General features: G+C 34.0%; 1 protein-coding gene across 1 annotated transcript in view; it reads left to right on the top strand.

Moving 5' to 3' along the window:
* EFCAB5 (EF-hand calcium binding domain 5) overlaps positions 1-18818 on the top strand; it is a 126999-nt gene that overhangs the window by 40047 nt on the left and 68134 nt on the right. The window contains exons 6-8 of the mRNA XM_036906259.2: positions 6028-6184; positions 8475-8523; positions 10200-10270. Coding sequence (XP_036762154.2) covers positions 6028-6184; positions 8475-8523; positions 10200-10270 — 277 coding nt within the window. The remainder of the gene's footprint in view (positions 1-6027; positions 6185-8474; positions 8524-10199; positions 10271-18818) is intronic.

Here is an 18818-nt window from a genome sequence, read left to right as displayed (position 1 = left end):
GAACATTCCTAATGCTAAAAAGACTGAGAAAGAGTTCCTGAGTCAAGATCACTCCAACAAGGGCCAGATATCTGGCATAATGCTTGACAAGGTGTGGTGGTCCCAGAATATTAATACCTAAGACTATCCAAAATGTCCACAAATTCCTAGGATTTGCCAGATAATTCTATTGATTCATTTAAAACTATCCAGTAATTGATATTCTCATGAGAATATAGGATTTTTCTGTCAATAGAATCGAACAGACTGAGGACTTTACATGCTAGTGCCTTAGTTTATACATTCTCTGTCCTAGCTCACTTCTACACCATCAAAGCAGATACTTCCTAGCCCTCCAGTAGAGAATATCCTTACTCTGGTACTTCTGCCTTGCTCTTACTCCTCCAGAAAGGTGCCTCAATTGAAACTCAACCACCTCATTTGGAAATAGGAAATCTTTACCATCAAGGCCAGCTTCAACACTTGGAGACACTAATCTGAAGTACCCAACATGTAGTAACAATAAACTCAAACAACCAAGCCCTGAGTTAGTCCACCTGGGCCAGCTATGCTGCATTCTTTATGCACATCAATTTTATTATCTTTTATTTATCAACTAATAAAAACCATTAGTCAGATGTGCTCTCCTCTAGAATGCCAGAACATCTGTCTAGAACATATTTCTCCTCTTTTCTCTAGCTGGCTAATTTCTCATTGTCCTTTAATAATTTGTGTAAGTGTCACCTCCTTTGGGATACTTTCAGTCACATCTAGTCTGGGTTAGATACTCTTTCTTTATATTCCTGAAGCCCCTGTGGACTCAGCTCTTAGCACAATGTAATATAATTGTTGATTTACCTCCCCATAATCTCTTTGAATTGAGGGACAATTTTCCATCATACCTATATTTTCAACACTGAGCATAGTGCTTGGCATGAATTGACACTCAGTAAATATTTGTTAGAGGAATGAATTAATGACTTAAATTTACTGAGGAATCTTCACACAGTCAATCATATTTATTGCATAACTTTTGAATGCTCTATGTTAAGCCATCCCTTACAGAGAAAAAAAATGAAATTTAGTTCTTGTCATGAGGAACTTACACCCTCAAGTTGAGGAAATATAACTAAAACAGCTGTATTTATCAAAACAGTTGTCCATATACACTCTCCCCACCTTCCCGCACATTTCTCAACTATTCTATCTGGACTTTGTTCCAGGCTCTTCTCAATAAATGTCACTTACCAAGATCAGAATGTTCTCCATGCTTCTAGGCTCAGTGGAAAGTTTGCAATACTCATTTTATTTGATCTTTTAGCAGTATTCAATGATGTTGACCATTTCCTCCTTGAAATACTCTTTCCCTTACCTTCCATAATATTCTTTACTAGTTTTTCTTCTACCTCTGTTTAGTCCTTCTCAGCATCCTTTACTGACTCATTCTTTGCTACATGATCTTCAAACGTTAAGGTTCCTTAAGGCATTGCCTTCTCCTATCAATCCATAATCCATCCTTGAGTGCTGTCATTCTATCACATGACTTCAGTTGCCATCTATACATTCATGACTCTTAGAGTTATATCTCTTGCTGAAACAGCTTTTTTGAGCTCCAGACCAGTATATATATAGCTATTAAATGTTTGCACTTAGATGTTTCACAAGCACCTCAGTTTCAACAAGTCATTGTCTTAGTGGTTATCCATAAAGATTCTCAAGTCAAAACCTCAGGGATCAACCTGTACATCTCTGCTTGTTCACTACTCACTTCAGTCAGTCATTAAGTTCTGTTGATTTTATCTCTTTATCTCAAACCTATTCATTCTGACCTTATCCACTGCTCCCACTGTAGTCTAAACCACCATCATTTCTTACCTGCAATATTCCAACCGTCTCCTAATTGGTATATTTATATCCCTTCTTGCCCTCTTCCAATCTATTCTTTATCTTTAACTGAAGTGATTTTTTTAAAAAGTTAATCTTATCATGTTTTTCTCTGATGTGATAACTTTCAGTGGTATCCCTTTACTCTTAGGTTAAAGACCAACATCCTTAAATAGGCTACAAAACCTTCCTTGTATGACTTGGTCACTGTCTTTCTAGCCCTGTGTCCTGCCTCTTTCCTTCTCATACTCTATACTCCAGGAACACAGGGTTTCTTTCAGTTCTTCAAACATACTATGCTTCCTTCCATCTTGGTTTTTTTTCATATGCCCTCTGTCTGTATCACTGTTCTTCTACCTCTTTGCTTTATCCTACCAATCCTTTAGAATTCAGCTCAAATAACACTTCATTGTAAAGTTGGGTGGAGACCTTTCATTATATGCTCTCTCACCACATCCTGTGTTTCTCCTTCATTACCCTCACAGTTATTTTTTTTTTATTTTTTTAAGGTACAGTTGATATACACTCTTATGAAGGTTTCACATGAAAAAAACAATGTGGTTACTACATTTACTGATATTATCAAGTCCCCACCCATACCCCAATGCAGTCACTGTCCATCAGTGCAGCAAGATGCTGCAGTTTCACTATTTGCCTTCTCTGTGCTACACTGTTCTTCCCGTGATCCCCCAACACCATGTGTACTAAACATACTACCCCTCAATCCCCTTCTCCCTCCCTCCACACCCACCCTCCCACACCCCTCCCCTTTGGTAACCACTAGTTCATTCTTGGTACTCTCACAATTATAATGGTTGTTTCTCCTGCTGTAATGTAAGCAGAAACTGTCATATTCACCACTGAATCCCCAGCACCTAACACTGTGTCATGTGAGTAATAAATACTCAATAAATATTTGTTAATGAATCTAGCCTATTTTAACCTGGCTTTTGCTTTCATGATGGATGTTTTCTTGTGTTTTTTTGGTTTTTTATTTCTGTATCTAAGATATAGAAGATTATTATGAGAAATGTCTTAATTTGGAGTAATTGGGTATTTAATTTGGAAATCTCTGGTATTAATCATCAGTATTTAATAGGGAGACCATGAGAAATGTTCTCCATCATTTTATAAAATTGTAAATAGGCCTAATCAAATATAATCGATTAAACAGTAACTTAGATTTTTCATAAGTCATTACAACTTATGTCAGGAGCCTCACTCATTTAATAATAAGATGTGTGTTGAATAAACAAAAAGAAAATAAGAATTTAGTAGGTCATAAAAATTAAGTAGACATATGTCATATATGGATTTTCATAGGAATACTAATCATAAGAATAATCTGTACATGCTCCAGGAATGGCAAGAAATCCAATTGAGCTTTGGGAAACTAAGACAACTAGAGCTTAAACACAAACAAATAAACAAACAAAAAACTGAGGCAAGGGAATATACACCAGTAAAGAATTCACTGACTAGTTTGCAGAGGGGATAATTCAGGAGTTTTTAAGTGTTAGGAACGGAGCTTTATAATGGTTATACCTATAACAATTGAAAACTATCACACCATAAAGGACAGAGTAAGTCCATAGGTTTGTATATAATTGATTAAAAGAAGTCCCATTGTTCAGCAGTTGAGCAAGTCTTCAGTTAGGTCCAATAATGGTCTGGTGTATGGGGTTCACTCAAAGTTCATTGTTGCTTATCCACTTAAGTTGGTTTTAAACATTTTAATGAAATACAACATTCAGTTATGATGTAATCTAGGCAACTGCTGCTCTAAGTAGATTTTCTTTGTACAGCTTGAATGGATGGATAGAATTTGGACTGTCACAAGTAAGATAGGGAAGCATTTTTACTTCTGTTCTTTAATTAGTTAGATTTATATTGTGTTTAACTTTAAAAGAAATTGAAACAATTGTTAAGATGAGGAAACCATTTCATTAGTTAGCTTTTGCTGTATAACAAAATACCTCAAAACTTAGTGTCTTAAATTAATAATCCTTTATTTGCTCATGATTTTGTGGATTGGTTTCTTTTTGCTGGACTCATGGCTCCTTGGCTCCACATGGTATCAATTGTATTCACTCATGCATTGCAGTAAGATGGCAGCTGATGGCCTCAATCAGTTGTCTATTAGTTAGCTGATGCAAAAGCAATGGAGGTATCTGGATCATCATCCACAGGCTCATCTAGGCTCATTTCTGAGGTCCTGATGGAAGGGGTCTTAAGTTCAATAAAAGAGGGCAAGCATTTTTCTTTCTTTCTCCCATTCCCCCTGATTTTATTGTGATATAATTGATAGAACTTTTCAACTTTCTGCTTGTGTCATGCTTGCTAATTGGCCAAAGCAAGTCACATGTCCACAGATAGACAAAAAGGATGCAGAAATAGACTCTGCCTCTTAATGGAAGGAAGAACTCTGTTGATTGATGTAGATAGGCTCATGAGATAATACTGACTGCAGATGGAAAACTTTCATTCCTTGAATGAATTATACAATTATTTAAAATCTATTTGGATTGTGTTTGGATTTATATGTACTGTGGCCCTGAGGTACAAAACTAGATTTTGTTTCTAAACGTGGGCATTAATAAGAGGGAGAAAATGATGTCTCAGCTAAGACTTAAAGGATGTAGAGGATCTAGTCAAGTAAAGAGAGGGAAAAAAATATTTCAGGCAAATGAATATGTGACAGAAACCCAATTTTGTTCATCAATTTTTGTGTTTCAGTGATCAATATGGAGGCACCCAGTACTTATTACCCAATATTGTTTACTTATCTGTTCTGCATTGGATCCTAAACTTTATAATGGTGGAATTTTTAGCCCAATAAATGTGTGTATAATGGGTGAATAAACAACTGACTTAGTAAGTGAATGAATAAATAATGAGGAAAAGCTAGAAGAAAGACACATAGAATAGAGAGTCGTGCAGAAATGCAGACAGAAATTGAGTAAATGATGTATAGAGAGAGGGAGGGAGGGAAGCAAGGAGAGAAGGAGAGAGGAGGAGGGAGAGAGGGACATAGAGAAAGAATAGAAGAGCAGAAAAGCCAGCAAAGGAAGAGACTGGGGCCTCTGAGATAAGTGTTAGAGGTTAACTGCTTTGCAGTTACATCAGAGGAATTTAGCACTTCCTTTCAAATACTAATTAATCTTCCAACAGTTCAGATACAGGCCCTTCTGCTATATTAAACCATTTGCCTGTTTTTATTTTCAAACTTCAAAGTTTATATTTGAAAATTTATTTTCCTAGAGAATTTTGAAGGGCCTATATGGGCATAGAGTAATGTCTTAGATTTTAGTTGTTCCTTTTGGATTATTAGAGTTATATAATTGATCAGTTCTTACTGAAAATTCTTTTGCATTTCAAAATCTGTCACATTGCTTAGTCTTTCTTCTTTGAAAGATGAAACTGCCTCAAACACTATTAGAAAATTGTATTTGAAACCAGCAGTTATTTTTATTATTCTGAGTAATTTTGGTATTTCAATCAAAACCAGTTTGGGGGTTTTGAAGTCCTAATAAGTAAGGATGGTGAACACAGGAACAATTAAAATCACAATTCTTTGCCCCATTCTCAACCTGGGTGATGCAACTCTGAGTACAAGAGTAACTATTGTGCTCAGAGGCTGTCAAGCTATTTAACCCTGAATAGATGAAAACTGGCAATATACATTCCTAGAAAGAAATCAAAAGTTTTGTCCAAGGCATAAGAATTACCTGAGATGCTTGTTATAAATACAACTTCCAGACTCCCATCCTAAACCTGGAATCACAATTCTTCTAGACAATTTCTGTGTCCAGGGAAGAGGGAGGCCCACCACCTTAAGGCCTTAGTACATTCAACCTTGCTTTTAGGGTATTTGTGACACCTTCTAGGGCTATTCTTAGTTCTTCTTAAGTATAGTATTTAGTTGGGTAAATAAGGCCTACCTCTATAAAAAGTCAAATAATAGTAGAAGGCAGCCCATGATTAATGACAAATTCAGTACGTACTGGGGGGAGGAGGGATCACTGCAGAGTTGAATCAAGGAAGATTTCATGGAGAAAAGACATTACAAAGTTTAAATGAATCTCTGAACTCTTGTATTCTGACATTTGAACAGTCCCAATTAAATCTAATGGTTTTAATTCAACGTCTTTCTACATCCTTCAGAGTATCCAAGATGAAGGAGAACATTAAACAGAAACAAGAACAAAGAGAATTAATAAATGAAGTCAAAGTCAAGGTGGCCAACATACGGAAACAGGCTCTGCAGGAGCAGTTCAATGAATGGATTCTAGACCCCAAAGGAATGATTCCTATGATAGTGGTAAGAAAGAGGGAGGGTTATCTGTTAAGAGTAGGTGAGGTGGGTGATAAGAGGGTGATTGCTAGAATCTGAGTGGAGGGCTAGAAGCTCCCCTCTAAATTTTCAGTCCTGCTGAGGTGAGTGAGTTGATTCTTGACCTGTCTGGTCCATGAGCATTGATTTCTTCATTTTCTCTTGAGCATTTAAAAAAAATTCTAACTAGATTTCTGAGATACTGACTGACTGTGGTTCCCAAACTCTTCATTACAGATAGACATCTTTTTCATTTGTTTGTTTATTTGTTTTTTTTTTGTGTGTGTGTGTGACCCATTACTTCCATGTCTCTTACTTAGCTCAAGAAAACAACTATACTCTAAGAGTTCAATATTTTCTCTTAGGTCTATATGGATGTGAGAATACATATTTGTTAGATACAACTCCAATCATATTTTTAGTTCAAAGTAAATTATTAAAAATAGGTCAAGGAAGACAAGCCACAGATTGGGTGAAAAATATTTGCAAAAGACATGTCTGATAAAGGACTATTATCTAAAATACACAAAGAATTTAGATTCTTTGTTGTTCCTTTTGGATTATTAGAGTTATATAATTGATCAGTTCTTACTGAAAATTCTTTTGCATTTCAAAATCTGTCACATCGCCTTAGTCTTTCTTCTTTGAAAGATGAAGACTGCCTCAAACACTATTAGAAAATTGTATTTGAAACCAGCAGTTATTTTTATTATTCTGAGTAATTTTGGTGTTTCAATCAAAACCAGTTTGGAGGTTTTGAGGTCCTAATAAGGATGATAAACACAGGAACAATTAAAATCACAATTCTTTGCCCCATTCTCAACCTGTGTGATGCAACTCTGGGTACATCAGAGTTGTACAAATAAAGTCAACAATAAGAAAATGAACAACCAATTAAAAAATTCAGCAAAAGACCTGAGGAGACATTTCACCAAAGTTATAGTATGGGAAATAAGCATATGAAAAGATGTTCCACATATGTCATCAGGGAAATGAAAATTAAAACAATAATGAGATAATGAGATAGCACTACACACCCAACATATGACCAAAAACCTAAGTACTGGCAAAGAGGTGGAGCAACAGGATCTCTCATTCATTGTTGGTGGGAATGTAAAATGGTACAGCCATTTTGGAAGACAGTTTCATTTAAAACTAAACATAATCTTCCCACATGATCCAGCCACCATGCTTCTTGGTATTTACCCAAAGGAGTTGAAAACTTATGTCCATATAAAAACCAGCTTGTGGATGTTAACAGCAGCTTTATTCATAATTGCCAAGACTTGGAAGCAACCAAGATGTCCTTCAGTAGGAGAACAGATAAATAAACTGGTACAGTCAGATGATGAAATATTATTTAGTGCCAAAAAGAAATGAGCTATCAAGCCATGAGGAGAAGACATGGAATGACCTTAAGTGGATATTCATAAGTGAAAGAAGCCAATCTGAAAAGGCTACATACTGTATGGTTCCAAATATATGTCATTTTGGAAAAGGTAACATTGTGGAGACAGTACAAAGTTCAGTGGTTTCCATGAGTGGGAGGGGAAGGAGGAATGAATAGGTAGAGCATAGAGGATTTTTAAGGTGAAGAAACAACTGTGTATGATAACATAATGATGAATACATGTCATTGTACATTTGTCAAAACCAGCAGAGTGTACAACAAGAGTGACTCCTAATGTAAACTATAGACTTTGGTTTATGATGGTTCAATTTAGGTTCATCAATTGTCACAAATGTATTATTGTAGTGGGATATGTTGATAGTGAGGAAAGCTGTGTGTATGGTAGGGAGCAGGGAGTATTGGGGGACTTTGTGTACTTTCTGCTCAGATTTTCTGTGAACCTTAAACTGCTCTAAAAAATAAGGTCTATTTTTTTAAAGTACTCTGGAATTTCATTTTTTAGTAATTGAATGAAGAATTAGAGTATTTTTTGGATTGTCAAACTGGTTGCCAAAGGTGACTTAGCTCCATCATGCTCAGTATCTGAAGGTTGCTAGAAGTGTCCCTGGAGTGGGCAAAACAGGATGATTCTCAGCCTCGTACTTCTCACATCAAAAGGTTGGGAATCATTCAGAGCATATATGCAAAAGTACCTTGTATACCTTGAGGTATTCTATAAATGGAATGTTAATTATTACTATTTCTGTCTCTGTGTTAGAAGAATTACTCAGGACTTAAACTGAAGGTCTATAAATGGTTTTTAGCCTAAGATACTAAATATATGGTAATTGAGAAGTAATATATGATCTCTTTTTCTTTGATTTGCAGATTCAGAATGTTCTTTATGAATTTTTTCAAAGTTCAAATTTCCAGCTTGGTAAGCCTGTCTATTATGTTAGTATTTCTTTTTTTTTCTTCTCCTTTTTAGAGGGAGAAGGATGTTGAATTAAGATGAAGAGTCAATATTGAGATAGATGTTATTGAAAGCTCTTACAGATGTACTTAAGCTCTTTTGCTCTTTCCAGATTAAGAATGCAGAAAAAACCAGAAACAATCAGTGATTTTCTATCCTTTCAGTCAGGTGCCCCATTTTATTATAAATATTCTGTAATACCCCTTTATTATCCTATCAAATTCCTAGAAAGCATTATGTACATACACTTTAGAAAGAGTTTTAAAAGAAAGATATAATGTTGTGACCATGCTATAAAGGAGAAATACAAGGAAAGTCATAAGAAAGTTATATGTGCTGTATTTCAATATATAAATGTTTGGTTACAGCTTCACTAGATTTTGATCCTACTTATAATGAATGTGTAGATATAAGAAAAGCAAAATATATCAAATTGACCATTTTCTTTGTATTTGACATTTTTTAATAAGGGCAAAATGAATGGACTTGTATATATTATACATAGAATTTCTACGAATAGGAGAGCTACAAATGCAGACTGATACAGGTGTCAACATTGTCTGACACAATTTATGATATTACCTCCTATTACATAATTTTCTGAGATGGTGAACAACTCTTAGTAAAGTTCCAGAATGAAGCAAATCCTCTCTCAAATTTTCATAGTGGTCACATTCTTGGAAAATTCAACAGCAAAAAAATACTCTGTGTTTATATTTAAAATAGAGTTAGGTTGTAGACTCAAAATTATTTGAAGCAGATTTTTCACTTACTTGAATTTCTGGCAGGAAGGAGAAAGTCTTTATTATGCATGAATTGCAGAGTTGTCACTACCCTTACTCCCCAGCACTGTGGCAATAAAAACTAATTTTAGCTGATGACTCTCATCATATTCTCATCACAAACCTTTCCCCTGAGCTCCAGACCCTATTTGAAAAGATCTACAAGGTGAATGCCTAAATAAAAAAAAGTAAGTTGCAGTTCAATATGATCATATTTATGTATAGAGAAACAAAAGATACAAACACACAAACACACACACACACACACACAGATGAACATGCATAGAAAGTTTGCTGGAAGGGTGATAAACTGTTGACAAGTGGTTACCTCCAGGGCAGAGGGGAATGAGAGTGCTTGTAGAGGGAAAGGTAGGTTTTCATGTTTTGCCACTTAATATTTTTCTATTATTGCATCTTTTACTAAAAGAACTTATGCATATATTACTTATTAAATTTAGGAAACGTTAAAGACAAATGAAGTATTTAAAAAGAAAGTTCATAGAAGTGTTATGTTTTAGGGCTTGCTAGGATAAACGCTAGCATAAACTAAACACAGATGTTTTTGTAGTCTTTTATACTACCAATGTGCATATGTGTTTCTGCTTTATCTGGACTTGCTCTTTAAAAATGAAGGCATGTTATTTTCAATATTTGCTTGGTTAAATAAAAGCCAGGAAAAATTTTTTGTAGTAATTGGAATGTTACCCAACTATATGTTATTTAGTTTATTGCAAATATTGGTGGACATTAATTAAGAAATAATTTTACATTCTTCTTTTAAAGCACTGTAATATAAATATAAAATATGAATGTGTTACCACCATACTAACTAGCAAATAACCTTTATTCCATAATTAGAACCATGTTGCAAAAAACTGGATATTGCTGATTCAATGGAACCAAGATTGAACAAAATGGAATTTGCAGAAGTAAGAAGTTACATTATTCATAATTTGATTCATATTATTTTGCCAGTTTCAATTATCTTTTGGTGTATTTTACATATAAATTAGCTTAGAATTAAATGAAAGCAAATAACTTTATTATCAATTCACCCGTTAAAATATTTTAACCCCTCTGAAATTAGCTTGCATTTTATAATCAAAGGCATCTTACAATTTCTTTCAATCAGTGATGCTCATGATATGGAAGTATGAAAAACTTCCATTCACATTTTGGGTAAGATCAAGAAAAAACAGCTTCTTATATTCAGTGATATCTGGTTATACAAATAATAATGAGATCTAAAACTTACAAAGTATTTTATATGGGCCAGGCGCTGTCCTAAGTTATCCATACATTAACTCAGGTAATCCTTTCAGCAATCTTTATTCCTACTTTTATACATGAAGGCTCTGAGAAACAGAAATGTTAAGTAACTTGTACAGGTCTCACAATTAGTGAAGTTGGAGACATTTGTATTCAGGCAGTTTGGTTTTGAAGTCTTTATAATATTGCATCTGAGAAAGTATGAGTCTATGATAATAGAATAAACAAAAGAAGCAATTTAATGGTACCAGAGTCCTAAATCTTCTATAGCCTACTTTTATGTTTTTACATGTCTTCCCTCTAATTCCCCTTATTTTTCTCTGGGTCACAGAGTCAAGGTAACTTCTTCCTTCTCTCCTATATCCTTGCTCCACTGAAAGTGATGAGTATGCACTGTGTACAACTTCAAGGTTCTGTATGAAGGATTTCTGGAATCTTTCCTGAAATGATTACCATATAGATAAGAATCTGGCAATCCCTAGTTTTTTGTTCTGTGGTTTCTTAGATAATGTATTTCAAACTAATGACCAAAGTCGTTTATATTTCCCGTTACCCAGAGCCCAAACTCTGAACCACCTCCTTATCTTCATTTCACTCACCAAGCCAAAATTTTCTCTGCCTTAAATCAAACAGGGCCAAGTTCCGGACAACTAGGGACAGCCCCTTGCCCCAGTGCCCGCTGGAATTTTTCAAGCTAGCCAATCCTAAGGTGTTTACCCTACCTGCCTTGCCTTTCCTGAGGAAATCCCAATAAAGGCCTTCCCCTTACTCTTTCTTCTACCTCCTGAACAAAACCTGGTGCTTTGCCTGTGGCTTTGCATTTGTGTGGCATGTTCCCTTCTCTTGGAAACTCTAAGTAATAAAAATCTTCTTCCAATGGCATTAGCCTTTCCATGTGGTCACTCAGTCATCTCCATAAATTAAAATCCCATGGGTACAAATATGACAAATTACTCAAAGAAAAATATGCAGAAGAATAAACCATAGTATTAAAATGGTTGAGAAAAAGTCAGGCTTTATCACTTCAATGTAGTAATAAACATAACTTACACATTTCTTTGCAAGACACTGATTCAAAGTGCAACTTGCCTTTTTCTCTTGTGCTAGTTTCCTTAAAAGTGGGCAATTTAGAAAATTTTCTTATTTTTTAAATATAAAAGTAATATATGAATTTTTTAATATATGGATTATATCTCAGTAAAAAAGTCACAGATTCATTCTAGAAAGTTTAAAATAGAAAATTATAAAGAAGGAAAAAATCCCTAATTCATTTTAATGATATTTAGTGGTTATGTAATATTCGGTATATGGTTGTATTATATTTATTTAATCATTTATTTATTGTTGGTCATTTGCTTTCTTATTAGTCACTATAAATATGATAGGATTGATATTTGTATATAAATCTTTGTTTACAGCTTGATATATTATGTCTCGATAGATACATGGGTATATAGCAATGTAAATGATAATTCTGTTACAAAATTTTAATTACTTAAAAATATTTAATTAGACTTGATTCTGAGAGAAGAAAGAGAAACTGAAGTAAAATTAGGGAAATTAATGAAATTGAACTTACTTTCACAAAAGTTATTCTAAAATCATTCTAAGAAAAGATTGTATGACAAAGACCAGAAAAGGTTGCATTTAAAAAAAAATCACATATTTCAATTATAGAAATAACATTTGACATCCTACTATAAAAGGTGAAGGTATTTAATATTTCCTCACCTTTTCCTATCTTTTTTCCTTGTTTTATTTCCCAATTTTAATCATTTTGCAATTTTTATTTTATCCAATTTTATACCATTCACTTTTTCTATAATTACAGTTCCCATAAATGGATTTAATTTTTAAATTTAATATTTAAATGGATTTGAGGTTCACTTCCTGTCCTTTTACCATGGCTTTGCTATTCCTGAGTTACTTGTTACTTATTTTGGTTCATCTCTTAATTGGCTGAGTTTATTGTAAATTTGTTTTGTTTTTTGTTTTTTTTCTGGGAAGGTCACATGGTGCTGTATTTTCTAAATTCTTTTATGTTGAAAATGCCTGCATATTGCCTCTAAAACTATAACTTGGATGGGTCACTATTTTATGAGACTATGCCTTTTCTAAGACTATACCTTGGATGGATCACATTTTCTTTTATAATTTATAATTGAGTCACATTTTCTTTTCACCTCAAAACAATATAGACAGTGCTTATTTGTTTACTGATACTGAATATTTTGAAATCTGATGTTTTTCTCCCTTTCTTCTTTCATTCATATTGATTTTAATTCAATGAACATATACATATGCATACATATATACATGCACACATATATATGTATATCCATATATGATATTGTATGCATCTGTGTATATATATAAATATATATGTATATACATACAATGAAAGGAGAAAATGCATAAGGGTGATATATCCAATAACTCTTGACAGGAACTCATTAGTGTTCTATATATTACCTTTGTAGATATCTGTTTATGCACGTATGTGTGTGTATGTATATGTATATAAATAAAATTTTGTTTTAATAGATGTTTGGGCTATTAATATTAGTTTTCCAGACATTGCCCAAATTATCATCCTGAAATACAAACAGTACATATTCAGGCACTTTCACCACAGAAAATAGCTGTTGCACCAACCCAATCCAAGAAAGTATTTCTTGAATAGAAATACATATTGAAAATATTTAATTATCTGATCAATAAACTATTGAACTATCCTATATGACCTATGACATAGAAGTAGTGTTTAAAACACTTTTAAAGAGTTTTGCTTTGAGGCTATTTTTTTAGCACTTGTTTAATGAAACTGGAATCATAAATGTTGGGCTTAAAGTCAAGATATTACACACAGGTGCCATCCAGTGGAGATACTATGCCATGCAATCGCCTCTGATCATTTGTGATGAGCAATGTAATTAGCATTCAGAGTGGAGCATTTTTGGAGAAAACAGAGTCATTGAGTAATATTTAGTATAGAGAAAAAGACAAATAGAGAGATTGAGTGGTCACAGATGCCTCCATATGCATATCACTTTCCTAGTGTATCTGTTTTCTGGTGGATAAATGAACAGCTGATGATCTTTTTGTTGACTATAACCTCTCTTACTTGTCATGTGTTTTATTCTAATAAATGAAGACCCAAAGTAACTATTTTAGAATATTAACTTCTAGTCTCTTAGTATTAAGTACATATTGAATATTTACTCTCTGTGCTAGGAGAGATGTCAAAATTAAGAATTTCATTTCTTATCCTGAAGGACCAAGTAATGCATTGTTGAATGGGAGTGTGACTGTGACTATATACAGGCATTATGTATATATAGAGACATTATTTATATACATTATATATATACAGAGACATTATTTATGTCTCTGTGTGTGTGTACATGCATGCATATATACACACACTGGATGGAAAGGGATTAAGATTCAAGGAATGGAAGAATCAAAATATAAACGAATTAAGGACACAAACTAATAAAAAGATTTTCAAAGCAATGAACATGTGCCAAGCATTATCAATTATTATATTCATTGCTGCCATGGGATGCATAGTAAAAGAAAAATGAGACTTAAATGGGGCAGGTTTCATGTAGGAAACTTACCTGGTTGTCATGATTTTTAAACTTCTTCCACCTACCACAGCTTGTATCTCCTTGCTGTAAAAGGAACCCTAGAACAATGTGCTTTACCAACTATAAAATAAATAAGTCACAGGGATGAAAAGTACAGCGTAGGCAATTTAGTCAATAATATTGTAGTAACTTAATATGGTGACAGATGGTAACTACACATATAGTGGTGAACATTTCATGATGTATATAATTGTCAAATCTCTATGTTGTACACCTGAAAATAATATAATATTGTATGTCAACTATTCTACAGTGAGAAAAAAGAACAATGCTTCAAACACTTATGTACTGACAGGCAATTTAAAATGCAGAATGTACTGTTTTATTTGGGATTGTTTTGTTTTAGAAGTCAAATACTAAAACACATAAGACATGTTTTGGGAGAGTGTCAGGTTTGTTTTGAACTCAGAACACTCTGGTTCTGAAAAGATAACTCATTCCAGGAGACAAATGTACCATTTGTATCATTTTAACACTGATGCTGAGTTGTTCAAGTAGATATTGTGTTTCCTACACAAGTTTGAAAAGGAACAGAAGTCTTAACCCTTAGATTTAGGTGGAATCCTTTTAGCAAAACTAGCTGCACTGTCTTGTGTTCAAGCCAGGAAAAAGGGTGCTGATAGGTGGATCCTTCCTGAAATTATCTGATTTATCTCTTACAGGGAATCTGCTCTTTCATTTTATCATTTATTGGTTAATTTGTTTATCAACAGAAGAAAACCATTTCAAGTATATTTGTTTTATCTAAACATTATTAATGTGGTTATAGAAAATTTAGTTAACTTTTTATATAGGGGGGTTCTTTTTAAATTTACTAGACTTTCTGAGCTCTTCAAATTCCCTTCATTTTGATAAAGAATTTCCCAAAAATTTAAACATGCTTATCTCTAAGACTCCTCGAGAAGTCTTAGAGATAAGCATGTCTAAATTTTTATTGGCATGTCTTAAGGCAAAGGTTACCTTGAATTTTTACAGTGCCTATAATTTTTCAATGGCAGTCCCACAAATGGTTGCATGCCCTTCTCCAGAAAAAGTATCTATAAGTTGAGTTTTTGGAACTTGGAACCCATTTTCCAAATAGAAGCAATATTTTGTATAGGGGCTTGGGTCCTTGGTTTCCAATGTGCCTGAAATGTAGTTCTTAATAAGAATGACTGTTTCTGTGGGGAAATGCTCTCTGAAGAAGATGGTACCACAATGCATTACTAGGGAAAGGAACTTTCTTATCTCTAAACCATTGGTGATGACTAAATACAAGACCTTTAGTGTGACAGGGATTCATGGTGTGAAGGGTAAGGAGAGCCTAAGGTAGGAGAGAGCCTTCAAAGACCCCTGAGTGAGGAGCTGAGGGAGGCAGACCTTTTATCAATGCAGACCCTCCTTTCCCACCTTTGGGGGTTGCAGGGACTGACACCCTTCTATTTCTACTGATACTATTGTTTGGCTCTGGCCTGGGTTATATTCTTTCCCTGATGTGGTTTACAGTCCTGTAAACTCCTCCCTCCAAAGTAATATAAGGTATAGCTTCTGAAACAGGAATGAATCCTTTTAAAAGACTATGGTCTAGAGGAGTGTGGCCTGCTTCTCAGTTCTGCTTTCTCTAGTTCTGCTCATGAGAATCTTGACTCAAATTGTCATTTGTATTCACCATTCCCATTATTCATAACAAACATTTAGATGTTCTTTATCTTGTGATTACATAAATACAACAAATGGATTGGGAACATGTGAATGAATACATATGATAGAATATGAACTCTCTATATATTTTGTCTATGTGTGGTTGTCCCAATGGACTGGTAATGGAAAGATGCCTTAGAAACAGTTAAAGGCTGTAAAGTTTCTTTCATGGCAAAGGACACAGATACTTACAGAGACAGTTTGTTATATAAAGCAGGTTATAACACAGCATGCTTCCAGAGGCTCCCCAAAGTTCCCCACAGGAATTGAATTATTGGCATAGATAAAGGTATAGGGTTTCAAATCATCCTGGCTTGCCTAAAACTGAATGTTTTCTCCTATACATGGGACTTTTATTCTGGAAAGTAAACTTTCTTGGTCAATTTATCTAGCTCAAAAGGAAACAAGTAATGGCTACAGAGAGCTTCTTATATGAAATACCTATGCTCTGTACATACACAGGATGCTCTCAGTGAGGTAACTGCTATAATACCCATTTCACAAATGAAGAAACTGAGAAGTTCAGTGACTCACCCACCCAAATGACCTCATTTTAATTACCTCTTTAAAGACTTTATCTCAAAATACAGTCATATTTTGAGGTACTGGGTTTAGGCCTTCAACATGTGGATTTGAAGGTACAAAACTCAGCCCACTACATTGCTAAGCTACCTTTCACCAGGTAGGGGGTAAAATCATGTGTATCAGTCTTTCATTTTTATTATTATTGGATATTAGATGAAGCCTTTGTTTAATTCATTTGTTAAGCAGTTTTAAAAAATCTGAAGAGGTAAAGTATATTTCTGCTTTGTTGAGTGCATAATTGTTTTTTAAAGTTCTTGCTAAGAAGCTAGTTTTCTGCCTGAATGTTATATGAACAACCACTTCTTTAATGATAGATAACAAATATAATCTATGTATTTCAGTATATTATAGTCCTTTTTTACAGATATTCCTGAAAACATTATTTATTACTAGGGCTTATAAATACAATTTAGAAGTGAACACCTAAGATAGATAATTTCCAAACATAATTTTCTTTCTATTGCTCTTATATCACCTACTTCATTAACTCTCCAGTATGTCTGCAATTAAATAAATGTGAATCCCAATGGCCCAGAGCTGTAGAATCTAACAGTAGCTACCAACCTGTTAAATGTGGCATTTGCCACATTATCAACATTTTGGTTTTCAAGTCAGAAAGGAAAAGCCCAGAATTTATTACACTGGAACCCAACATACAGAGACAAACTCAACTAAGTACATTTCAGATGTTTAACAGCTCAAGAGCTATTTAACTGAAGGACAATAGTAGTTAATTATATTCTTAAATTAATCTAAGCAATAATTTCAATTTATGGATATTAATTGATTCATTCCTTGTGAGATGTGAAAGCACAAAGGCTACCATATGTTTTCACTTTTTCTGTTTTTACAAGAGACACTGGCGAACTGCTATAATTGTTCTATTTCAAATTTGATTTCTTGTTGAGTTGGCAACTGGTAGTCATACAGTCCACAGAACATACTCACTCAGAAAACCCAAAGGCCATAAATCCAGAATGTTGAAGTGTCTCTTGGATAAACAGTTAAACTAATTCTGATTTAATAGCATTCCCACAACCAGAAAACTTGTATGGCTTTGTGGTCAATTCCCAAAAGCTTAATATAAAATAGGATGGTTCTTTTCATGAATCTGCAATATTTTTCAGCATTAGAGGATTGAGCCACATTATTTCCAGAGAATATAAATTATTCAATAATTCTGCCTTATTAGTAATTTAGAAAAGTATCTATTATTCAAGCAAAAAATGATTAAGAGTTGAACAATAGTATCTTAGGATACTGGACTAATTAGGACCAGTTGCTCCAGATCATCTAGTTCAATGGTTCTCAAACTTTGATGAGTATAAGAATTACCTAAAGAGCTTTTTAAAACATAGATTCAAGGTCCCACCCCCAGAGTTTCTGACTTAGTAGGTCTGGAGTAGGACCCCCAAATATGCATTTCTAACAAGCTCTCAAGGAACCACATTTTGAGAACCACTGACCTCATTGCGTTTCTTCTTCTAAATATGTATGTCAGCTGAGATGACTTATTCTAGGAAGAAACCTTTCTTGGTCAATTTTTTATCTAGCTCAAAAGGAAATAAGCAATGGCTACAGAGAGCTTATTATATGAATACCTATGCTCTACATACATAGGATTCTCTCCATGACTCAGTGAGATAACTACTATAATATCCATTTCACAAATGAAGAAACTGAGAAATTCAGTGACTCAATGAGGTTATTTATCCAAGCCAGTAAAATTAGGAACTTGCATTTGAACCCAGACAGGCTCCAAAATATGAGTTCTTAACCATTACACTATTCTGTTTCCCCAGGTAACAGATAAGAACTGTGCTCATTGATACATCAAGAATAATGATGTATAGCACAGAGAAGACAAGTAGTGACTCTGTAGCATTTTACTATGCTGATAGACAGTGACTGTAATGGGAGTATATGGTGGGGACTTAATGACATGGGAAATATAGTAACCACAAGAATAATGACGATTAGGTGGCTTAGGCAGCTAAGGAAACTAAATATTTAGAAAAGCTCTTCTGCTCTGCTTTAAATTTTCCTCTTTTATTTCTAAGGCAGTTGAATAATGGTTTGTGATTCATTAGGATGGATTCAAACATAATGTATCTCTTACATAATACATTCAAATTTGCCTAGATTATATTAATGAGGAAGTGAAATATTAACTATATCCTTCATTCAAAATTATGTGTCAGTGAAATATGCCAACAAAATGTTCCATTTTAAACTGTTTTAATTACTATTCTTTAATTGCAAGAAATAGAAACCAATCTGAGGTAATGTA

Source organism: Manis pentadactyla, chromosome 4 (genome assembly GCF_030020395.1).
Source record: "Manis pentadactyla isolate mManPen7 chromosome 4, mManPen7.hap1, whole genome shotgun sequence".
In the NCBI taxonomy this organism is placed as follows: domain Eukaryota; kingdom Metazoa; phylum Chordata; class Mammalia; order Pholidota; family Manidae; genus Manis; species Manis pentadactyla.
Note: the sequence above shows the minus strand (reverse complement) of the source record. Positions and strands in the feature narration are given on the sequence as shown.